The 25823-nt window shown below is 45.5% G+C and overlaps 1 protein-coding gene across 1 annotated transcript; it reads right to left on the minus strand.

Moving 5' to 3' along the window:
• Positions 1-13026: 13026 nt before the first annotated feature.
• Kcna1 (potassium voltage-gated channel subfamily A member 1) lies at positions 13027-21904 on the minus strand. The gene is made up of 2 exons (XM_005084060.4): positions 20642-21904; positions 13027-20281 (listed from the first exon to the last, which is right to left on the minus strand). The coding sequence occupies exon 2, from the start codon at positions 19757-19759 to the stop codon at positions 18272-18274; it is 1488 nt and encodes a 495-aa protein (XP_005084117.1). The 5' UTR covers positions 19760-20281; positions 20642-21904; the 3' UTR covers positions 13027-18271.
• Between the last annotated feature and the right edge of the window lie 3919 nt (positions 21905-25823).

Below are 25823 nucleotides of genomic sequence, written 5' to 3' on the forward strand. Positions count from 1 at the left end.
GCAGAGAGGGGTGAGCTATGATAATGAGCTGTAGCAGAGAGGGGTGAGCTATGATAATGAGCTGTAGTAGGGAGGGGAGAGCTATGATAATGAGCTGTAGTAGGGAGGGGTGAGCTATGATAATGAGTTGTAGTAGAGAGGAGGGGAGAGCTATGATTATGAGCTATAGTAGGGAGGAGGGGTGAGCTATGATAATGAGCTGTAGTAGGGAGGGGAAGGCTATGATAATGCGCTGTAGCAGAGAGGGGAAGGATGTGATAATGAACTGTAGCAGAGAGGGATGAGCTATGATAATAAGCTGTAGCAGAGAGGAGGGGTGAGCTGTGATAATGAGCTAAGGAGAGAGGGGTGAGTTGTGATGATGAAATGTAGGAAGGCTTCCTGAGTTACAGGGGGCTGAATCCAGTGACCCACATGCTTTCAACACAAGGGAGATTTGCACAGAGACACAGGAAAGGTGGCCATGTGAGTACTGGGGGTGGAGACTTGAGCTCTCCAGCAGCTGGACTTTGCCTTCTTGTGCCTCCAGTCACTGGCCCTATGGTGTTTACCTTCTACAGCAGGCTTCCCATGAATAGGGTGATGTCTGATTTTTTTTCCATTCCTTGAGTCTAGAGATAAAATATCAAGATTAAATACAATCTGCTCTAAGGAAGAGACCAGGGAAATGTGGTTCCTCATCGAACATTTGGGAGTCAAACCTCAAACATCTGTATTCTTTCCTCACCAAACCCCTTACTTCTCACCAAACTGTTCCTCTCTCTCTCTAAAGCAGGCTCTCCCACTGATTGCAAGATAGCTGCAGAGTGTGTGCAGGATTCTCTGCTTCCCCCATAGAACAAGGCTGAGCGTTGGCTGGGATATAAGCACCACACATGGGTTAGAAACACTCGAGAGGATTGTAAACAAAGGGTAATGATAAATGCTTATGCAGCTAGAGGTGGGAGGTGTCTGGTGGGGTGCTTGGTGGGTTGGTGATGGGCCCAGTTTCCCTCAGCATCTTCATTAATGATGAGGTGGGCGAAGGAAAACACCAACAGCACATTCATTAGAGGATGCTGAACCGGGAAGTGCAGTGAACATCATAAAGGACCACAGAATCGTACAGGACTGATGTGACAGAGCCAATCCCAGCTAAGGGAAGCAAGGCAGGATTCAACCCATTGACTGCCCACTCCACAGAACATTCAGTCTTCATTGGAAACCATTTCTTCGGAGGAAAAAATGATTAGAAATAAAAACTTACGTTGGAATTTTTTGTGCTTACATTATTTTTTGATATGGGCTGGTTTCACAATGGATGCATTATAGATAATTAATCTGCCTTTATCACACACAGACACACACACACACACACACACACACACACACACACACACAAATCAGAATGCCTAAATGGAACTCTCTCCACCACTTCTGGATGCTAGTGAGAAGAGAAAGACAAAAAACAGCCCCTGGTACATCATTAATAGTAACATAGGCATGGGGCCTTCCAGTTACCAGCTGAGGTCTGCCATTAACATGGTGTTGGTTTTGCAGGGTTCTCCCTTATCTGAGCCTGGTTCATCTTTCCCAGGAAGATCTCCTGTTCGCCTCTCTGTTTCCATTTGGTTATCCTTCCCACCATGTGATCTTTCCCCAACTGTGTAATTTTTAATTTACTGTATCAAAGCTTAAAATGCATAAGAAGACACTGGAGGCCATGTGAAGGAGAGGAGTCTGTTTCCTGCCCACAGGAATAACAGATGGAGAACTATTTACCCTGTTTTCAAAAGTCAAATGGTTAATCTGGAAGGAGAAAATATAGCTGAAGACTTTAGAACATTACGCTCCTTGAAGAAAGCTGTTGTATAAATAATATATTATAAGCACTTAAAAATCTTACCTGCTTGCAGAATTTCCCCGAGTCCCCTCCACAACATCCAACTTAGCGAAATATTACTTCTTCCCTCATTAATTCGGCGCTTATCAAACATTGTGAGCTAAACATGACCGCTTTCCCAGGGGAACTCAGGGTAATGGAGGTGGCAGGTATAAAGAATTACTCTAAATAAAGTTTTTTTAAAAATGTTGAGATGTACTGCTAGTGATGTCTAAGCCAGGTCTTTATAAATTGAATAGTTGTCTAACAAAAATAAAATGGAAAGCCAGGGCAACAGCAAAGGGCTTTGCATGTACAGGCGTAATGGCTTAGTAACAAACGCATCACTGGCAGAGCTTCAGGAAACGATGTGTTGCTCTGTGACGTTAGTATAAATGCAGGCTGAATAGAGAGAGAGAAGACATTGTGAAGCGTTGCTGGCTGACAAATGGGAAAGGAAGTTCAGTCTTGTGTGGCAGGTTTGCTGGGCTGGACTTTTATTGTCTCTAGCATGCTGAAGAGTTTGAACTCCACTCTGAGTAACTCAGAAGCATCAATACAATCAAAGTTTAGAGTTCTGAGTCTAAAACAATCCCTTTTCTCCCACAATTTGTTAGCTAACCAAAACCTCATTTTACTTACTTCATGCCCAAATGCTTACACCAATCAGATGGCATTTTATATGCTAGAGAAAGCTTTTGGCATTTTATATTATAGTACAGTATAGAGACCTGGCTCTCTCTCTCTCTCTCTCTCTCTCTCTCTCTCTCTCTCTCTCTCTCTCTCTCTCTCTCTCTCTCTCTCTCTCTCTCTCTCTCTCTCTCTCTCTCTCTCTCTCTCTCTCTCTCTCTCTCTCTCTCTCTCTCTGTGTGTGTGTGATGTATAATCCTGTAGGAAGAAGACTTCACATTAATTAAAAATGTGGCTTTTGACAATTTACAAGCATTCTGTTTGTACCAGCAAGTACATTTTGGAAGTATGTGAATTTTACTAACATCCACTACACCAACACTGAGTCAGGAGAGACTGACTCAACTAGAACATAAGAATAAAATACGTTAATCATGGTTTTCATTGCCATTCTAAGCATTGCATCACTTATGAGATCTTTCGAACTAAGAGTTTAGAATCAGTCTCCTAGCTGCCTTGTCTTCTATCAATGGGTTGCATAAGCAGTTAGACACTCCCAAAGGCTCTGCCCTTTGACATTAGCACAGACGAGTTCATAATGTCTTGGTATGCTGATAACTGCATTTGAAACCCCTTCAAGGCAACACATCTAAGAAAGCTAGGGCATAACAGGGATGCTACAGAGGTTACCCAATACACAAAGGAGAGAACTTTTAAGACTCAGGTGAATCCTGAGAGTTGATAGTTGCATGATACACAGTCAAGACATTATCAGCTTCTTGTCTATGGTTAGTGGCTTGCAGATGATATCCAAAAGCACATTTAGCTTCTTTTGATGTGAAGATTTCAGTGATTCGATGGAAATGAAGTCATCTCAACATTTCACCAAGAAGAACAAACTATGAAGGAGAAGGGCACTCTCTCAACAACCTACCCAGCTCAGACTCCTTCTAACTGAAGGGGAGAATACTACCCCTGGCCACAGCAGACTCCTTTGAATGTTCCCACAGAAACTGTCCCTGGTGTCACTGGGAGCCTAGAATTACCCTTGCCTGTGGCTAAAGAAACTCAAAATGTAACAATTGTGTCCCTCTTGACCTTTCCTCTTAGTGAGCTGGTACCCAAATGTTCACTGTCTGGAAACAGATGATATTCCCAGTCTTAGTATTATTGTCTGTTACAACTCTAGATTGGAAGAATGCTTCCCAAACTGACCTGGCCTGGACAGCACTAAGGGATTGTTTTTAACCATTGATAACAACTGTATCTCAAGCTATAATACTTATCTCTCTTCAAAACCTGGAACTTAATTCCTGTAGCATTCAGAATTTCACTTGGTAGCTATATTCAAGATTTGTTTCTGTATGACCTCAGAGAGAAAAACTATATATAATAGTCTTCTATTGATCTATTCGATGTGAACGAAGCAATATTCTGCCTAAATTGAAGTCAAGCTGCTTGATATAGTAGTATTGGGAGACTAAGGCTCTGTGGTGTTGAAATCCAGAACAGAGCCCTCTCTTAACAGTAATCTGTACACAAAAGTTTGTGAAAACATAAAGAAAAATGATGATTAAACCACTCCCTTTCACACACACACACACACACACACACACACAGCCAGCATTAATCATAATGGAATCCAGAACAGTTAAATTAAACCTCGCCTCTGTACTGAGCCTCAGATAGGCACACAGGTCTCAGTTTGTGGAGTCTGCGATCTCTCTGCAGTTCCTTGTGTCTGTTCAGGTTTTTTCTTCACCAGAAGTTGCATACAGCAATGTTAATGATGTTATTTGGTTAGAGCCCTTTGGGTTTTGAACCCTGAGAGAATCAATCAGTTTGGGGAGCTTGCTCGTGTTTCTAGGAAGAATGAGATGAAGTTTCTAGAAAGAAATGAACTCTTCTGTTCCATCTCAGTCTTTTCTAGTAGTCACTTTTCTAGAAGAGACTGAGTCAGAAATACGATCATAAGAAACTACTCTTTTCACTGATGACTAGAATTTTTTTTATTAAAAGTCAGGTGGCTTCCCTTCCTCCCTTCACCTCCTTCAGAGATTCAGGGGTCCTGCTTATCTCATGGTCCATGATCCTGGCAATACCAAGATACCACTGTACCCTTGACATCGCTGAAAAATGGCTTCCCTTCAAAATGGCTAATCTAGTCTGACATCTCAGGGACCCTTCAGATAATAGGATTTATTACTAAGTTGGAAGCTGGCATTTTATTCCAGAAGTCAAGCACTAAACTGCTAAGGTTTCCAACACAACTGTGATATGATGGAACACAATGGCAAACATTTGGGGAATCCTGTTTGTTCTACGCATCCTTTCAAGTTTATTCTAAATTTTACTTGTGTCTGTCTGATGCAACAAGCTGCTCTCTCTTTTTTCCCCCAAATGCAAATTCTCTGCTGGCAGGTTGAAGCCTGACAGTTCCAGGAATCATCATTTATCACAGAGTCTGGGGGTTCCTTTACATCGGAGAGAAAAGCTGCCTGAACAATTAGTTCCCTGGGTTCTGTTTTCAAATGAAAAAAAAAATCTAAATACTGCTGTCATTTCTGCTCCACATGCTAAGCGGGACTCTCTTAATAAGGATGCAGGCGTATGAACTCCATGGAGGGTGGTATTAAATGGGCCACGAAAATACTCTAGGGCTCGGTGACAGTGCCCAGAAGACTGAGAGTCTGCTTTCAAAGGCTCCTTCCCACTAGCTGCATTCCAGGCACTGCTCTATCATCCTGGTGACACATTAAGAGGAAATGCTAAGGTTGCACAGATGCATTAAGTCATGTAGTGGTTTCATGCACTTCTCTGGGCCCTCGAAGCATTACACCACAGAGGTGTCCAGATGCAGGAAGGAGTAGGCTGCATGCACTCCAGCCAAGCCTGTGTTCAGGACACACATTATGAAGGAGTACGACGCCCCAGCCTGTGCCATTAGGCCACATTAGCCAGCATAGCCCATCGCCTCTGATTAATAATTGAATTCAATCCATACAGAAGAGCTCAGGCTAGGCTAGAGGAGGCCTACCGTGCATTAGAATGGAGCATCTCCAGGGACCTTCAAAGCACTTTGTCCATTTAACAAGTCAATCTATAAACTACAGTCAAGGAGTGCTCATTAGAAGCAGATGACCCACCTGGAATGTTCCATCTGCATGCCTACTCACCTTGCTTCCCATGGTGCCTTTCCTGTGGTCACACACAGCTCATTGCCCCTACATGGGGCATGCTTTTGTGTACCAGTTTGGTTCCCTAGTGCCCCTCCCCAGCTTACATAACATTCTTAGCTCTCTTCAGGAATGACTTCTGACAGGAGACTAGATTCCTCAAGGTCATTTTCCTTCCCAGAGCAGCTGTGTCCAATCATAGGTTAATGAGAAAACACGAAGGCTTGACCTCCCCATGCCAAATAGAGACAACTGGCAAGAACAGACCAGCCCCGGGGCCCCTGCAAGGGTGGCTGGGCTGCTGCTTAGATGCTCACAGCCCAGCTCCCTCTTTGCCCACCCTACTCTCAATTCTTCCTTCAAGTACCACCTCAAAATCATTGCCCAGTAGCACTCCTGCACACGTCTCCACCTGCAGATCTGTGTCCCAGGAACATGGTCTACACCTGGAAAGCCTTCAAGGTACCAGAGGAGCAGATGAAATGTTAACTCAAGTAGGGCAGAATCAGAAAGGTTCTCATAACAGCCACTGTGTTGAATACCCATGGTCCAAAGGATAATGTTCACAACTACCCCGGGGTCTGTTTTCTTTTTATTTTCCTTTACATGACAGATTCTCTCATTGCAAAGTGGAAAATGTTGTCATGAAGTCTTTATGAATTTTTTTGAGTCATCAAAAGGGCATAGTACCAAATGTCATTATCATTGAAATTCCTGCCCCATGACCTGCTGATGTATACCCGTGCTGTAACAGAGGCAATACCCATACCATAGGCTCAAGGATGGCCCAGATGAGTAGAGATCATAGTATGTGGATGTGTGTGGGCATGCATGGGTAGGTAGCATGTGTGTAGAAACGTCATGGTACATGAGCTGAAGCTGGGGATAGGTGTCTTTCTAGGGACATGGCTAAGTGTTAAATGTGCAACTAACAACGTAGGAAAGCAATGAAAAGTCCCTAGAATATAATTCCAACTATATAGACTCTGCCACCAGCACTAACTTGCTGTGGAATCATGTTTCTCTATCTTCAAATTTAGTACTTAGTTTCATTCTTCCCCTTTCATTAATGTGTCAGTAAAACAACCATGAAGAGTCTCATTGAAAAACAGAATGTGTGTAGACATCACTCCCAGTGATCACCCAGGGGTCCAAAGAGCATGTGTAGCAAGATTAGACACTAACCTCTGACTTCTCAAGGAAGCAGGAATCAGTGGGAAGTGGTGTACCAATGTGGTCTTAATCAGAATGGATGAAGAACTTTGCTATGTGGGAGTGTTCAGCCTCAGGACCCTGAATAGAAATTTAATTGTCAATGAACTATTATGGTTAAGCCAAGAACTGCTCTCAAAACAAACCACAATGAAGATCCATCCCCCAAAGAGAAACTATACCAACAACAGTGGGTTGATAATCTCAGCTACTGTGTTTTTTGAATTGGAGAACTGATCTCAGTACAGAGAAAATGAAATGCCAACTCAGCTGGGGAAATTAAAAACTGCTGAAACTTGCTAAGTTGTTCAGGACCTTCAGGAGTAATCGTAGATGTGTGCGACTGTGCAAGCAGTGCCTATGTCAACGTTTATGTGGAAGGCAAAGTCTAATTTAGTGAATTCCACCAAACTTCCTGGATCATTTGGTTCATAATACAATTCTATCACAATTTAGCTTAAGAGTTCAGCACTTAACAATTAGTAGAATTAGCCAATGAGCCAAGGTTTCAGCTATTGAAATAACCATGGGTATTAATGAGCATAATAACCAACAATTAATTCCCTTCTTACTGTTCAAATTAGTTGAGTGTCTCCAGCCTCCCCCATGCCGGCTCATTTTCTAAGTATCCACCTGAAAGATGTTCTGACCAAACACCCTACAACAAGCATATAACCATGTTCCTTCATCCTCTTGCTGCAAATCCTTGAGAATCACAAAACCAGGTGGCTGACAGTTACATGCTAAACTGCCTGTGTTCACTCTTGCTTCACATACAGTGGATGTTTTGTTTGAAATATCCTGTTCTGATGAGTTCTCCCAACACATGGATCATGAAATAGCAACTTAGTTTGGTTTTGGAATGATCAACACAAAGATTGAATGGTAAAATCACATGCTTAATTTTACCCATGTAAGAAATAATTTCTTAACCATATATATATGCATATATATGCACACACATTTACATGTGTGAGTGTACATGTGCCCATACCATGACACACATGTGGAGATCAGGGGACAATCTCAAGTATCAGTCCATGCCGCCCACCTTGTTTGTGGTAGGGCCTCTTACTTTGTTACTGCATGTGCCAGGCTAGCTTGCCCAAAAGTTCCCAGGAATTCTCCTACCTCAGTTTCCCATCTTACTGTAGGTCACTGAGGTTGTACATTAGTACTACTGTACCCAGATTTACATGTCGTGCTGGATAGTTTCATGTCAACATGATACAAGCTAGAGTCATCTGAAAGGACAGAACCTCAGTTGAGAAAAAGCTTCCAGGAGATCAGGCTGTAGGGCACTTTCTTAACGATTGATGGGGAGGGCCCAGCCCATTGTGGGTGGTGCCATCCCTGGGCAGGTGGTCCTGGGTTCTGTAAAAAGCAGCTGAGTGACCCATGGGGAGTAAGCCAGTAAGCAGCACCCGTCCATGGCCTCTGTGTCAGCTCCTGCCTCCACACTCCTGCCCTGTTTGAGTTCCTGTCCTGACTTCCTTCAATGATGAACTAAGAAGTGTAAGTGTAAGTCAAATAAAGCCTTCTCTCCCCAAGTTGGCTTGGTCATGGTTTTTCACCATAACAATAGAAACCCTAACTAAGACACATGGGTTCTGGGAATTCAAACTGAGATCCTCATATTTGTACAGCAAGTGTCTTTATCCAGTGACCTATCTCCTATCAAGAGGGTATTATTATTTTAAATCCATTGATGTGATCTTTATCCTGTTGGATTTCAGAGACAGCTATTCCAGTTTCATTAGAAATGTCCTTTAACAATAAGCTAATATCCTGTAATCTTTCAAAAACAGAGGTGGGCGTCTCATCTTGGAAGGGTTGACATAAGCACAACTTTCTCTGAGATTAAGAACAGTTTTTACTTGTTAATATGAAGGGAGAACATGCTGTACAGTGAATCTGAGTCTCATATTGATTCCCTGTGAAACTCATAGCAAGCAGCATTGCTTCCTTGCTGCAGCAGAGAAATGATGGCACGCCATGGAATGCAGGGGGTGGAGAGAGCAATCACTGCCTTAGAAATGGTTGAAGTGTCTTGGGTTTCCATGTTCTTAGCTCACTATATTGAGAAATGAGAATGTTTATTATACACTGTACTTTTCCCTAAGCTCAAAACCATTATCATAAATGTATGCCTGGCTCCTCCTCGGTCATAGCTGATTTTAATTCTGAGGAATAAAAACAATAAATTTCACCTGGCGCTTGACTTTCTTGGGATGTTCCTGGAGTGTATTTGAACAATGAGAATAGGATATTTACTATAGCAAACATAGGCATACCACATAAAGCCTATTTTTAAAAGATGCTATTGGTAAAAAGAACTCAATTTAGCCCCTGAATATTATTCTCCAGAAAGACGTTTCATGAACTAAAGATTCTTCCAACTTCTCACTCAACCATTTACAACAAAATGCCTTAGGAAAAGCTGTCAGGAACTTCACTGTGGTTTACATCCAGTCTGTCCTAGGAGCGAAGGGGTGAACCACCACAGAGATGCTATAATGTGCCAGTTTTATAAGCATCTCTGTAGTACATGCTATTCAGGAAAGACTATATTGACTCATAGATGCTCATGAGCATCGTTATATTTTTAGTGAGGACAGTTAAGAATACTTTTTAAATTATATTTATAAAATGTCTCTCAGACAAGCATATGAGAAAAATTTCCAGGCAACATCTTGCTTTATTTCTCAATATTCACAGGTGGAATGGGGGAAAAATCAAAGCAGACAACATTTTGTAATCCTGACTGAGATCATTACCAGATACCTTCTGGTCCCTCAACATACTGCCCTTGCTTTTTAGGGTCTGAAGATGGAAAACAGAATTCATGCCACAAGCAAGGAGGGACAGAATTGGAAAGATGGCCAAGCGTCTTGGGACTGCTGACTGCCTAGTATTATGTGCAAAATGTACTGAAGTTTCCTCTTGAAATATGTACCCCCACCAGAACTTCAAATTTACCACCACCCAGCTAGGCATGTGACTGAAGCATCTCTTTTCTCTGGATGATTCTCCTAAAACAGAACTCCTGCTGCAGGGAGGAATTGACTCTGCAGCGCCTTCCTCCACTACTGGAATTAACAACATATTGCTGTCTCCAATTCCTATAACACATTAGAATGTATTAAACATGTGGTCCTAGTATCTCTCACAGGATCCACACAGCTTCAGGAGGAGTTATATTTCTCTCTCAGAAATGGGAACAGGTAAAAGAGTCCAAGCACCTATTCAGAGTCCTCTGTGACCTTTCCTTACTTGTGCTAGTCTTTCCCAACAGTCGGTCAGCTCAATAAATGCTCAACCATGGCTAGACACCAGGTCTCAACTCTCGGATAAATCCAGGCCACTGCTCCACCCCGCACCTTGAGCAGGTCCTTAGTCTATAAAACAGAAATAGTCACAACAACCCTACCTAATCTGTTAGGGAGGGGAGGGGAGGGAGCAACATAATTATGGAGAGGGTGGTTTAGAAACTGAAGTTTTGCTATTAGCACCTTATAGGGAAAGGCAAAGTGCTGCTAGTGACTCTAGAAGTTTGTGGATAGAGGAGTGCTGTGAGGGGGAGGGAAGGGAGGGAGAAGGGGACTGAGCCTCATTCCATAACTTACTACTACATCCCAGGCAAATGAGCAAATGATCTCACTGGCTAAATGACCTCAAGAACATAATGCTCTCCTGAGTAGTGCATCTCCAAGATATTCTAGAACAAAGCTGTGGAAGCACAGCAAGACCAGGTGAGATGAAAAACTGTTAAAAGAAGAGCTAAAGGTTCCATTGGTAAATGCTTGCCTGGCGTGTGTCGGGCTCCAACTTTGCTCTCCATCACTAGGAGATAGAGATGGAGATAGATGGAGATGGGGATGGAAATGAGATGGAGATAGAGATGGGGATGGAAATGGAGATGAGGATGGGGATAGGAATGGAGGTGGGGATGGAGATGGGGATGGGGATGGACGTAGGGATGGGGATGAGGATGTGGATAGATAGACAGAGTCAGAGATAGAGATAGAAGGAGAGGGAGAGAATTGGGAAGAAGGAGACTAGTCAGAGTTCTGGTGCAGAAGAACTTGTCAAATTTAAAGAGTTCAGATTTCAAGAAACAAAACAGCAAAAACACTATGGTCATTGTTGATATCCCTGGCCCAAAGAACCAAGTTGGGTCTTGTTGGTTGGTTGGCTGTTTGGCTGGCTGGCTGGCTGGCTGGTTGGTCTTTGGTGCAGGGGTGGGAGGATGAGGAGGTGGGATAAGCGGTGGTTTATTCTGGCATCATTTTAAGCGACCATGAACCCAGAAACATAGATTTACATTAGCCCAAAATTCCATGTTCCAACATGGAAGAAGTTTCATGAAGCTTTATTGTTTATGGAACAAAGAAAGCCATAAATCAGGCAAGTTTAAAATACATTAGTGGGTATGTATTTGTAAGAGGCATGTTCAGCACAATGAGGGAAGCTTTTCTATGGGCCCAAGATGCTATCTGGCAACATTCTTAGCATTTGTGTTGGTAGAAGTTAGTGGTCTGATAAGTTAATGATTCCAACAAGTTTTTATTTTAACTAATTCTATGATTCCTTTTTTAAATGCATGTATTCTTACATCCCTAAAAGTGGGATGAACCAATGTCATGTGAGGTCCTAAGCACCACTGTCCTCTTATCTCCAAGAGTGTCAGATAATGGTGCACACAGTCACTAGCATCACCTTAGGCCCAATGAGTGAAGAAGGATGTTCTGAAAACCAATTTTTAGCTAGTTCACAACGGGGCTTGGTAGTGACCAACCCAACCATGCTGAGTCCTGTCCCCCTAAGATGGGAAGCCAGGCATTTTGCTCAGTCTGGCACTAATATTCCTCCACATTCCAGCCTCGTCAATTTCTGGAATCAGACCGTAACAAGCAGCTACCTGATCAGCCACAAAGGGGGCTACGACCCAATCCCATCCTGCTGCCTGCTCTCCCTTCTCTGTTCTGCTCCCCTAAAACTGGCATGACTACCTTTTAAAAAGCTCCATGAATGCCACAGCTTCTGCTCACAGTGTTGCCTCCGGCAAAACCTAACTCTGTTTACCTCTACTTCTAGACCATTCTAAGACTGAGCTCTGAGAAACACACTGGAAGGTGTGCTTTTCCTGGCTCATGTGTCTCCAATGCTGTCGTCATGGACTAGCTCTCTCCTTCCTTAGGCTTAGCCTGACCTATAATTTAGCCATAACTTAAAATTCACAGTCAGCTTCCTTTCTAGCCTCAGACTCTGCTTCTGGTAGCAGCTTCTATAGCAAAAGTGGGTTCCACCTCTAGATTAGCCATAGCACCATGGCAAGGCAACTCCATGATGGTGTCTAGCCACCCAGAGCACTAGGATCACAGCAGACCACTGTCCTGAAGCATGTATCCCTGTTTGCTCTGATATGGAAGTGGAATAAGAGGTGATATTCACAAGGAGGGAGAGAGGCCTAAATTTTATGAAATGCACCAAGTCATTCGTTGAAAGGAAGAAAAAAGTTAACCATACAGAGAATGAGGTAAGAATATGTGTGTAAAGAGATTCTAGGATCTTTTGTCTTCCTACATCAAAACAACTACTAACAGCACTGTGTATCTAACAAGTCATTTGATACCATGTCACAGCACTGTTCTGAGCATGTACATGCAGACACACACACACAAACTCTCTCTCTCTCTCTCTCTCTCTCTCTCTCTCTCTCTCTCTCTCTCAATATCTCTCTCAATATCTCCCCCTCCCGCTCTCTCCATGCAAAGCTTCTAGGGCAGGACTGAAAAATGTTCTAATTCAAAGAAATTTCATCAATAATAGCTAATTCTATTTCCTTTGACTTCATTTCTTTGCCCTTTCAAAACAGGATTCCCCACCATTTGCACAGGCCATTTTAAGAGTCTAGGATCCTATCTAAATCCAACCTGTGAGCTGATCACCAAAATGCAAACCCAGAGAACCTCTTTGGATGGCAGCAACTGCTCATCAGCCCCAAAGAAAAATGAGGTCACTCCCTGGTATCTACCTTGAGTCGTTATATCATTTAAATAGACCCCAAAGCAGATGGTATGAGCAGAGGCCCCCAAAAGACCAATTAAGACAAGACACAAAGAAACAGTCAAGGGATTTCCATGATAAGATCCTTAAAAATTATCTTTAATTGATGCCAAATATGAACAGATCATGAAATGACAGAACCAAGTAAAATTGCATAGATGAAAACTATGCACATTGTTAGGTTCTCCATTCATAACATTCACTATCCTCGACCCGACATGGTAAACGGTTAGGGCAGGGCAAGTGCAGGGGAGATGAGATGAGACATGTCATTAACTCAAGGAGTAAGCAATTGGCAAAGCCAAGAAACAAAACATAACATCATCAGCTTCAATGGTTTGTCGTTCTGAGGGTGCACTTCAAATTAATACTTCTTTTTTCACTGTAGTTTTTAGCCTCAGGAATACTTTATCTGTAATCTTAGAGGTATGTCACAAAGTCCATGTCACTTATGGCTGCTGCATAAGCAGTCCCTACACAGTTCACTGAAGAAGAAAGAGACTCCTTCCTACGTGATTTGTAAAGGGAAGACAACGTATGACCTCGCATATTCTGCAAGGGCTTTTCTTGCTTTATTTTCTTTCCTCGTTCTATTTCTTCTTCTTCTGTGGTTTAGGAACAAAACTTTCCTAGATCCTTTGTAGTCTTGAATCATGAATTCCCTGTTAACTCCTAAATAAAGGTCACTATGGCCAGGGTTAACCTCCTCAAAGCTGTCCTAAAGGCAGCAGAACCTAACCCTTTGCTTGTATATTGGCATTCCCATGAGTCAATGAGCAAAGAGGCCACCATTTGCTCTCAAGGCTTTTAGCTTTATGTCTATGCCCTGAATGAGTTTACACAGTGGCCCAAGATAATGAACTAGTTTTGGTTAACAACTCAGTTCTTCTTTACAAAAACTGGTAATGTACATTCCCTGAAGAATTACCTGAGTCATTCTAGACACATTTGCAAATACCCTGAAGTCCCATGCTATACATGTAAGTACTACTGTATCACACTGTAGGTGAGAGTCTACCTCCTGAGATCACAGCTCAACCTAGCTTGTGTCTGCTCCTCAAATTCTAGCTTGTCTGTCTTCTCAAAATGAATATAAATATCAAAAGGCCTCACTCTTGCTTGGGAAAGGCTGGAAGATAACGTGGTTGTTTGGCAGTTTATAGTCTTTCTAACAATTTTATACTATGGATGGTTACCACCCACCAATTCTCGCCACTCCCAGGAATAAGTCATTCCTGGAAGAAAATGGGGAATTGCCTTCTGCTAATGTTCCCTTTCTACTTTCTGTTCAATCCACTCTACCAAACAAGGAATTAAAACTTAAAAGTTTTTTAATGTGTTTTGAGGCCTTCTATGTTGAGCATGAGATTGAAAACTAAATTTTCACTGATTCTTTCAGATACTAATTTGAATAATTTGCAACTACACCCAACATGAAGAAAGTCCTTTATGCGTCAAACGTCATTTCTACTTAGGAAAATTTCCCAGCCACCATTCAGACACTTTCTTCTGTTCTAGTCTCAAGAGGATCTAGGCTGTGGTGACTGACCTCTGTGCTTCAGTACCGCCATGGTGGAATCTGAACCCACCACACAGTTCCATTTTAGGGAAATGACTGTTACTGACTACAGTGTGGGAGAAATAACTGACCTGATGCTATGGACTAATCCACAAACACTCCCAGTGAACAGATGTTACTGAGCTTCGGAATTCAAGTCTCAGAGGGGAGTGAGGTGAGGGCTGTGCACACGTGGAGAAAGGGGACAGAAAAGCCAAACCAAAACAAACCCTTTCCTGGCTACAGTCTGCTTTCTAGAAATCTGAGGACAGAGGAAATGGATATCTTTGGTCTCTCTGATTCAGATCACTTGAAGTGAGTTAAGCACTTCAGAGGTTCCGGGATGGCTAATAGCCACAGGATGACCTGACTCTCCCAAGGGCACCCTATTGAACTAGGGCCCTGCACTTTGGAAGAGCTGGGCTATGGCTATCAGTGCATCGTAAGTCTTCTCCTTCCAGAGAAAACAGGTATAAGCATCAGGGCACGAGCTACCAAGGCTCAGTACCTAAGAAGGGGGTGAAAGGGCAAAAGCCTGGGAAAGGGAGTATGAAGGGGACCAAATGAGAGTCATTCCTTAGTAGGCAGTTTAGTTAAGTGCACCTTCAGGTCTACAAAGACATTTCAGCACATTTCAGTGCAGGGGTAAAAGCTTGGTTAAGGGTCGCATGCCTATGCTACACAGATAATCCCTGTACTCCTTGTCATCATGTTCATTGCAATGAGCTACAGATGGATAACCAGCATCCATATCCCCCATCCACTCCAAATTCATAACAACAGCACATCCCCATCCCAGGCAGACCACTTCACCGCATGCAGCGCCTCTGCTTGTAACATATCCAGAAGATTCAACCTGTCCAGAGCACAGCTACAGAAGAGGACCAAGTATCCAGGGGCGGGCTGATCGGTCTTGGCCTCATTCTCTCATCCTCTAACCCATCCATCCCATATTACTGAGTGGATTATTGCTGTTGATGGAGTTCTCTAGATCCCAGAGTCAAAATAAAAGTACAAGATATCCCTGGAGACTGGAGGAGGAGTTGGCATTTTGCACCCACCTGGAGACTTGGGAGCATGTAGAAGGAAAGCTCAGAATGGTGAGCTAAGGTTCAAAGGGTAAGCAACACCCGGGAATGCTGAATGCCCTATAGTCAGAGGTGGGGCAGTTCTTGGCCCTCGTATCCCAGGGTATGTGTTGTGTTCACCCTGAATACTCACGAAAGTTGCACAGGGAAAGAAAATGTCCATCTTCCTTCAACTGAGCTAGACAGCCTTGATGCCATCATAGTTTCTTGGCTGATGGCCTCACTTCCCATCTGAAGATTGGGTGGGGGAAAGACATGGAAGTACCAGGGAAGATTCCAGAAGAAGCCAGGCAAGGATGTAAGGCAGACAGTAGTATGCAGCCACATGCTAAAAGCAGTATGAAGGTTCCCCACTCTAGCGTCCTTCAAAAGGCATTGAATACCTCTCCATTGGTGAATAGCTGCTAGACTCCAAAGCCTGTGTGAAATGGCGGTCTTTCAGTTGGACACAGGGTCCCAGTCATTCTCTGGATTCAGTGGCTGGGGCAGCAGCAGTCATGTTCAGTCAGTGAAGTGACATCCACGCGGGACGATCACAGGAGCATCATAGGAAATATCTATTGGAGGTTAGCCAAGAAGGCTGGCCTATGGAAGATCACTGTGAGCTAAGTGTTCCCACGATTCGCAATGATACCCCCAAAGACCAGACTTTCAGAGATCTGCAAAGTGCTGTAGCTGACAGGGAGAGAGTGGGGAGAAGGAGCCACTGAACCCGAGGAAGCTCTGTCTGTCCAGAGTGGTCTTCCACATTTCTAAAAACATTCCTCTCACCTTCTGATGGAGAAAACAAACAGAACAGAACAGGTTTACGGTTCATGTCCAGTTCAAAGATGGGTCTCGGTTCGTATCCAGCGTCAGGCTGCCGAAGAGACCAAGTCCAGTAGATGTCCAGAGAGGCAGCCCCTGCTTCCTCTTTCTCTTCTTTGGGGCGCTGAGGGTGATGTGGCCTTCTCACAGTGGTGAAGTGAGAGAGTGAAGATGGAAAAACAAACAAAACCAAAAAGCAAAAGGTCTGTGCCCCAAGCCTTCCTCCCCTCTGTTAAATAACTTCCCAGCTGAGTTATGGAGGCACTTTCTGCAGTTCACTGTGGGTACAGATAAAGGCACTAAGCAACTATTAAATCAATCGGCTGAATTTCTTCAGGGAGCCTCAAGGGGAGGGCTGAAGTCTCTATAGACTTCAAATCATGACTGCAAAAAGAAATCAGCTCTGCTCTGGGTGCATGAAGAGATAAACATTGTCACTTACATCCTAGGAATGCACCAAAAAAAAAAAAAACCCCATGCAATATTGCACCTTTTTTTGTTTGTTTGTTTGTTTTGCTTGTATTGTTCGGCTAGAAAGAATGCTTGTCTTAGGTGTATTAAATGCCTTGATGACTTATTTAGTTTTCCACGGTTTTCCCTTTAAGGATGGGCATACTGGTCCTCTCTCTGCCTATACCTGCACAGAAGCTTGACATTTCCCTGAGCAAAGGCAGGAAAATTGATGGGAGTGTCCCCCCACCCCCTCCCCTACCCCATTGTTTCTTTTGGGCCTTTCATCCCAAAGACTTGTGAATTTTAGTATTTTCTAATTTTTATTATTGAAATCATGCATTAAGTCAAGGTACATCTTAATCAAATAGGCCATAATGCTGACTAAGAGGACATGCTTTGAGCTCCAAAAAGAGATTCTTCCCATCTGACTAACATATGCACTTAAATACAGTACTTTAGTTGCTAAGAAAAGAGTTAATAAATGAAGGAGTGCACTTTTGGTGAATGCAAATGAAAAAGGGCCTATATTTAGAAGAGTCAATTTCAACTTAAGCTTATTCCCTATTGTCTGGGTTAACTGTCTCAGCATGCTACTATAAAATAAATGTTATCAGATTCAAACATGCTTACCATTTAACTCTTGTGCTCTTGCAATAAGGAGGGTAAGATGGTAAGGTTTGACATCCACTTCTGAAGGTCAGGGGTCAGGGTGCAGGATTATCGAGAAAAGACCTATATTTGGATCATCTGCAGTTGAAAGAACTTAGCAGCCCTACAGATGAATCAACTCATTTAATCAAGGTACCCTTTTCTTAGAGAATAGACTGTATTTAGGAGAATGGGGCAGACAGAAAATCCCAAAAGACTGGCACTAGTCACAGATGCTTTGGGAACCAGCCTTAATTAGTCCGATTTTATTACCTTGTATGCAATTCAGTTGATCAAAAGAAAATCTGTCCGCTGACCACTGAGGCTGTTATGTCTTCCACAGAGTACACTATCTGAAATGTGGTATTCAGTGTGCAAAGATTTTAGGGTGGAGTCCCATGCAAATTTGAACTTTATATTCCCAAGTGGTCATCTAATTTTTAGGTCTTAAAAAAAAAGCCTATGCCGAAAGATTGGAAATATTTCAGTACAGGGAAGCATGAGTCTTATTTCACATGGACTCCTTTACGGACAGCACTGAAGCCAGTTTTAGAAAATACTTTCTTTTCTCATTTTTAATAAAATGAAAATAGTTTTTAATGGATCTTGAAAGCTTCATGTTTGCCACTCCCCGAATTCACAATGCAACAATGCATTGACAGTTAAATACAGCATTCAAAGACTAATGTTTAGTGAAGTATCTACAGAGAGGGGACATGAGTCACCAGGGCTTTTGTTTGAGCCTTTTGGCTTGCTTGCCTGTTGCTTTTTAAACATCGGTCAGGAGCTTGCTCTTATTAACGCAGTTTTGATCAGCTGTGGTGCAGTTACCAGTTCTGATATTGGCCTGTCTGTAATGGGCTATGCTATTGTTCATCTCCTCTTCGATTTCCATGTACTCAGATTTGCTGATAGTAGAGGAGCTGCGGCGGCTGAGGTCACTGTCAGAGGCTAAGTTAGGAGAGCTAACGTGGAGCAACTGAGCCTGCTCTTCCCCCTCAGTTTCTCGGTGGTAGAAATAGTTGAAATTGGACACAATGACAGGTACGGGCAGGGCAATTGTCAGCACACCAGCGATGGCACACAAGGAGCCCACGATCTTGCCTCCAATTGTCACAGGGTACATGTCACCGTATCCCACAGTGGTCATGGACACCACCGCCCACCAGAAAGCATCGGGGATACTGGAGAAGTGCGACTCAGCTTCTTCCGCCTCGGCAAAGTACACTGCGCTAGAAAACAGTATGACCCCAATGAAGAGGAAAAAGATGAGCAGCCCTAACTCCCTCATGCTAGCTTTGAGGGTCTGGCCCAGGATCTGGAGGCCCTTAGAGTGGCGAGAGAGTTTGAAGATTCTGAACACCCTTACCAAGCGGATGACCCTGAGGATGGCCAGGGAAGTGGCCTGCTCGCCTTTCTGATTTCCCTCCTGCTCAGCTATCTCCGTGCCCAGGGTAATGAAATAAGGAATGATGGCCACGATGTCGATGAAGTTCATGATGTTCTTAAAGAAGTCCGTCTTGCTGGGGCAGGCAAAGAAGCGTACCACCAGCTCAAAAGAGAACCAGATGATACACAAGGTTTCCACAATGAAGAAGGGGTCTGTGAAGATGTTGGAAGTATAGATGACTGTGGTGTTGTCGATGCGGTGGATGGTGCCCGTGAAGTCCTTGTCATCCTTCAGCTCAGGGAGAGTCTCCAGGCAAAAGATGACTATGGAGATGAGGATGACCATGACCGATACAATGGCGATAACCCTGGCAGGCCCTGAGCTTTCCGGATACTCGAAGAGCAGCCACACCTGGCGCTGGTACTCCTTCTCTGGTAGAGGGCGCTCCTCTTCCTTGATGAAGCCCTCATCTTCCCGGAACTTCTCCATGGCCTCCTCGCCCAACTCGTAAAATTTGATCTCCTCGGAGAACATGTCCAGGGGCACGTTGACCGGCCTGCGCAGGCGGCCCCCTGACTGGTAATAATAAAGGATGGCATCAAAGCTGGGCCGGTTGCGGTCAAAGAAGTACTCATTCCTTAGGGGGTCGAAGTAGCGCATGCGTTTCTTTGGGTTGCCCAGCAGCGTGTTGGGGAACTGTGCCAGGGTCTTGAGCTGCGTCTCGAAACGTAGTCCGGAGATGTTGATCACCACTCGTTCGCAGCATTCGTGGTCGTCGTGGTCCGCCTGCCGTGGGTAGCTGCCATCCTGGGGGTGACCCGGAGCGGCCGAAGCCTCATCCGCATTCTCCCCGGACATCACCGTCATGATGGAGGCAGAGTCCAGGGGTGGGAGGCCAGGAGAGAGCCCGGGATGCGAAGGAGCGAGGGAAGAGGGGTGGGGGGACCCAACCGGCCCCCCCACCGGAGAGTGAGTCTCCCCCACGCTCACGGGGAGGGACTTCAGGGCCAGAAGGTTCAGAGGTCTGCAACTTTGCTAGTCAGCACCTCCCCCTCCTCCACTCTGCCTTTTACCCAATTTGGAAAGCCCTCTTTCCCGAGGGCCCCCAGTGCAGCTTTTTCGAGAGGTTTGGATTTTGGGGGTGTGCTCTGTTTTTTTTGTATTGGTGAGTGGGCTTTTCTTCCTGCTCTGACTGCCTTAAGGCACACCTGCCATCGCTCCAGGGCTCACCGATGCACCCCTCCCCTCCTGCAGCCCTCCTAGGACCCGGTGCAGTCTAGCTCAGCAGATCCCCACGCCTGTCACCCCCTTTGCTGCTCCTTGGCTCTCCCCCCTCCAACCCCTCTTCGCCTGCCGCCTTCTAAGCTCCCACGGGGCGATCGATGGACGCTGCAGAGAAATAAAAAGTGATACGGGGGTAGAAAATCAGAAGCATTCCGATGGGACGAACCTATAGACACCGAAGAGCACAGACGACTAGCTTTTGTAGAACACACCGGACTTTTACTGCGGTTAATACACAGACACACAACAGACACCCAGAAACCCAAGTTTGGAAATCTTCCATCCCACTTTTCCCCACTGCCCAACAGCCGATCTGTTTACAACTTCGTTAAACTGGAGATCGGAAAAGCGCTTAAAGATGCTGGAGGAGCTCCGGGTCCTGGGCAACAACTCCTCACCCTCAACCTCCCCCACCCTGTCACCCTAACCTCGGATTCTGCAGCCCCGAACTGGGGAGCTCCCTACCTGGCGGGCCGGCTTGGCGCAGGGGCGGTGCTGAGTCGGCGGAGAGTCGGAATGCGGCAGGTCTCCTTTGCAGCAGTCGGAGCGAGCTACCTCCACAGCAGCATCCGGGAGGCGCTGGACCCCTGGTGGTCCGCGTCCTTCCTTCCCCTCTCAGGGGTCCGATCGTTTTATTGAGCAGCTATGGAGGAAATGTCCGATCTCTGCCCCCATCCTCACACGGAGCAGACCACCTGGAGGCTCTGTCCTCTCTCTGCTGCAGGGAGTTCCGGAGGATGCGGGATGGAAAAGCAAAAAGGCCACCCTCTCCCGAGTCACCCTAGCAAATGGCGATAAACAGCACTCTCGCCCCCTCCGAACACTACGGGAGCCCTTGATTCGATCCCGAGGGAGGCGGGCGGCCCAAAGCCTGGCTCTACATGGCTATTGGGTCTCCGCACCACCGCACGGACCTCGCTCCGCAGCGCGCCCGGAGTCTTCAGCAGCTCGGAGTGGAGCAGAGAGCATGCGGCCGCAGGTCCGCTCGGTCCATTTCTGGGCGCTGCAAGATCAGCAGAAACCTGAGAAAGCGCCTGGAATGCGGAGCAGCGATTGGCCCACCAGGGCGTGGGTTGGGGAGGGCGGGGGAGGGCAGGAGCGAGGAGGTAGATGGAAAATATGAGGGGGTGGTTTGGCAGAGGGGGGTTGTCATTCAGTTCCCATCCTTGCTAGCATAGCTTGTCTTCTTTCCCCCTCCTCTCCTCCTCGAAAAGCCCACCACCAACTCCTCTTCCCCGGTGACCCGCAGCCCCGCCCACGCACAGCCCTTAGCTGCGCGCGCGACCTTCCCCGGGAGTTTCACATTGGAGATGGTGAGGTCCGACGCAATGCAGGCGGCGATGTCCCTGGCAGAACTCCTTGGACCAGTCTGCTTTAGATGCAGTCACACAAGCAATCCTCTGGCATCCCGCTTCTCGGTGCCACCCCTCCCCTCCTCCAGAGTCCCTCTGTCCGGCCCACTCTACTACCCCCATCCCCGAACTCCCGCCAGGCCAGACGCACTCTGAGGGGTACAGAGTTTGGTCAGAGCGCTGCAGTGAAGGATCCCCGTGTTTCATCCACGCAATGTTACTGCGAGAAGGTGATGCCTAGTGTCTGTTCCTCTTGAGCCTACCAGAGGGAGCTGAAGTTTCCTTACAGTCAGAATATTCTGAAACGCAGAGGGAGGGTGGGGAGCGGTGGGCGAAGACATCGTGGGTTTGTGGGTTGTCTGCCAACTTGGTGCTAATTGGAACAAACGTGAGGAGAAGCAAGGCCTTCCACCCTGGGTCCTGCCTCCCGCACCCCCACCCACCCACCCAGTGGCCCTCTGCCCCCTCAAGACCAGTTTCTAGGCTCCAGACATATTCGTGCAAGGGCCCCCACAGAGGCACAAGGCCGTCTGAGCTGGGGACCTGCGCTGGCGTCCCCACAGGCGATAGCAGCACGGGAGGAGGCAGTCAGCAACTCTGGTCCTTCCACCACGGCAGAACCTCTGAGGAGCCACGCAAGAACCCAGAGTTGCCGTTGATTGGTTCCTCGCACAGCCTTCGTACCGCCCCTTCGCACCACCGCAGCTCCCGTCGCCACCCGCCCACACCACCCACCACTTTAATCAAAGCCAATGATCGCATCCTCCTGGATCTATTGTGGCTAGTGGAAGGCAGGAGACTCTACAAGGATCCCGGGGATACAGCTAGTTAAATCCCTCCTCCAGATTCAGATCCCGGCTTTCCTTTCAGAAAAATAAGTGTTTGTTCTCTCCTCTCCTCCAGATTCCTACCCTGGCTTTTTTTCTTCGACGAACAGCAAGTTCTATTGCACAGCGCTCCTTCCCACCTTAAACTCCACCCAGTGCACGCTGGTCCCTCCGTTCCAGAAACCCCGTGCCCCCTCCTCTTCTGCACTGATGCTCTCTCTATTGGTGAAAAAGAAAAGGGTAGTAAATGCTAGGCTCTGCCATGAAATGCCAAGCACGGTGGTCAAACGGTGGTCCCTGCTGCTGGAATCTCATTGTGAGCCTGCTGTGTGTAATAAACCTTTCCTGGCCACATCCTTGCACAGCGCATCTTCAGTTTCACTGCGGTGCTCTCCCACTTCCTTCTTCCTGCTCTTGAATCCCAGTTTCGTGTGCATGATCCTGCCCCCTTGTTGTAAAGAGATTGCCTTATTAGAAAAGTATCTCAGGTTACATAGGATCCCAATTCATAAATTCAGAATTGCATACGATAGGATTAGTGGATCTTCCACATGCCTAACAGATGTGGCTAAAACGGGATTTGAACCTCCGAGGAACTGGAAAAAAAAACATTTTTGGGATAAGAATTCATCATTTTTCACATGAATCCTCAGTTGCTAGAGGTCAGAAGGCACTTAAGTATTCAACAAAAGTTTGCTCTGCCCCAGCTATGGACCAGATGTTTCCTAGCGCTGTGTGTAACCAAACAAGACACACAGGTCCCAGATCACAGGGAGCTTATATTAATGGAAGGCACAGACAATGAATCAATAAATCTAGAAAGTAGATCCAGCGCTAGTATGGGTTTACAGACAAGCAGGTCCTCTCAGCAGAGGGATCTTTAGAAACCGAAAACACAGAGCAGACTGTATGAACAAATATGCAGGTCCTGAGGCAAAAGAGACCTTAGGAAGCAAAAGGTCATTATGGACAAAAAGGAATTACCAAGGAAGGCCATGGTGGGTGATTCATGCAGGGCCCCTTAGCTGGGAGAGAAGGTTTCTTTTATTTGTGTTGCAGTGGGAAGGTACCGAAGGACATGCATCAATGTGACAATAGAGAATGGTTGTGTTGGGGAGGCTGTTGTTTACTTATTTGCTTTTGTTGTTGTTGTTTGAAATGGTATCACATTGAAGCCCAGGCTGCTACAAAGTCATAGCAACCCTCCTGCCTCAACCACCCCCCCCAATCCAGAGCAGGGCACCATGCTCTGTTTTGTGTATGGTTTTTTTTTTACTTTTTAAAGTATTTTATTTTATTTGTTTGTTTGTTTAGTGGGGGATACATGTATATGGTCAGGAGACAATTTTGAATTGGTTCTCTCCATCTACTGTGTGGATCCCAGGAATCAAGTAGAGGTGGTCAGGTTTGGTGGTACATGCCTTTACCCACAGCGCCGTCTCACCAGCCCTACTTCAGGGTTTTAAAGGATGGTAAGAACTGTGGGGAGCAGGGTACTGTTGTGGCGGGTGTCACAGCAGTGTTGGCTTACACTAGAGAGCATGCTGGGAAGATCTTGGAATTGGCTTGTGTTTTCAGAGGGGGTGGAGAGGGGATATGAGGAAAGAAGGGTTTCAACAATGCCCCCTAGGCCTGCGGCCTCAATGTATGGACAGGTGCCAATATCATGTACTAGAATGGAGTCTGAGTTCTCGTCTCTCCCATCTGAATGTGAAGCCTGGAACTTTCTATGTGCTTCGTGCTGCCTGGCCCTGTTCTCCTCATCTAGCGAGCCCCACTGGAGACGCTATGGGAAGAACCTCCTTGAGTGCAGCCACGTTTTGCTCCCCAGGATGGCCACACTACGATGAGTGGTACTAGCTTCCCCAAGCTACAAAAAGGCCCAGAGAATCAAGGAGTCGCCTGGAAATAAAATATTGCCCCAAAAAACCAGTGGAAACTTGCCCCATATAAGATGCAAGCTAGGATGGAGCTGTCTCTACCTTTGTTCTTCTCAAGGCCAACCAATCATGTGGTCCAGCCACAGGGTCCATTGACAGGTTGTGTCTCTGTGTTCATGAAGCAGTGGCCAACTTGGTAGCTTTTTGTTTTGTCCCCACCCCTCACTCCCATATTTTTACTACTTTGGGAACACAGCATGCACTAAATAGTTAGCCCGTGAGTCCTGTCTCTGGTAATGTTGCATGGGGACCTTCGCTGAGGCTGGGGAATTAAAGATTGTTTTTTGGCCATGTTAAGTTTGAGATGACTGTGAAATATATACATTGAGCATACGTAAGTCAGAAAGAGATGTGGGTCTAGATAGAGTGGGTTTCTCATCAGCAATGATGACATTTGGGCTAGACACTTTTCTGTTCTTGAAGACTGCCTTATGGATTTTAAAGTGTTCACCATCCCTCTTCCTGCAAGACACCAGCAGCACTTACCCCCAGTTGCTACAACCCAAACTGTCTCCATCCATTGTCAGGTCACCTTCAATTTAGAACCACAAGAATAGATGGTCCACGGGGAGAGTCCTTGAGCTTAAGCATAGAAAGAGGAAATGTGTTTGCATCTTGTGCTCCAGGATGCTCTAATGCCAGGAGGTCAGTTAAAAAAATAGAAAGAAAGAAAAAGAAAAAGTCAGCAAATAGTCAGAGAGTAACTGAGGAGTAAGCAAGGAGAACGTGGGGCTTCTGAAGCCAGATGTAATCTGTTTCAAGTGTTATCAGCCAAGTGCTGCATGCAGCTAACAGAGTATGCAGAACAAGGAACATGGGATGCACTGTCAGCTTTGGAGATAGACAGTCAAGAAATAGAAATAGTAGGTAAAAATGCCTCTGAGTTTTGGATGTCAAGACAAACAGAAGGGTGGTGTAGCAGGCAGAAGGAAAATGCAGGGTAACAAGCCTTTAGAAAAAGATAAGTGCTATTATAATACATTTGTATGCTAATGGTACTGATTCAGTAGAAAAGGAAAGATTGTTGATGGTTGATGCAGAAGAGAAAAATTAGAGCGTGTAATTGAGAAGGAAGAGGGAGAATGGGTTCCAAGATGAAAACACCAGATTGGCCTTGGGAAAGGACAGTTATTCTACAGAAAAGGAGGGAAGGAGTGCCATGGGGAGGGGGGTGCACAGTAGAGAAGGTAACTGAACTGACATGATTGTAGGCATTTTGGACATCACTTCCACCATCAGAAGAAATCTTCTCAGGAAGCAAGTACTAGCCACCTAGGAGAATAAAAGATACTGCATGAGAGGCGAGGGGAGCAGTGCCAGGGCCTTCCTGTCGTGAGGGCTGGCGCAATGATGCAATCAGTCTACACTTGTTTGACAGAAACTTGGATGTGAGTTGACACAGAATTAGTCCTGATGATCTTTCATGAAAAGATGTGTAACTAGTTCTAAATATAGCCTCCTTCATGAGTTGTTTTCTTAAATGTCACAAAGTAGCAGTAAAGAAGTAGGCTCATCAGGAAGGGGTGTC

Source organism: Mesocricetus auratus, unplaced genomic scaffold (assembly GCF_017639785.1).
Source record: "Mesocricetus auratus isolate SY011 unplaced genomic scaffold, BCM_Maur_2.0 Super-Scaffold_100676, whole genome shotgun sequence".
Taxonomy (NCBI): Eukaryota; Metazoa; Chordata; class Mammalia; order Rodentia; family Cricetidae; genus Mesocricetus; species Mesocricetus auratus.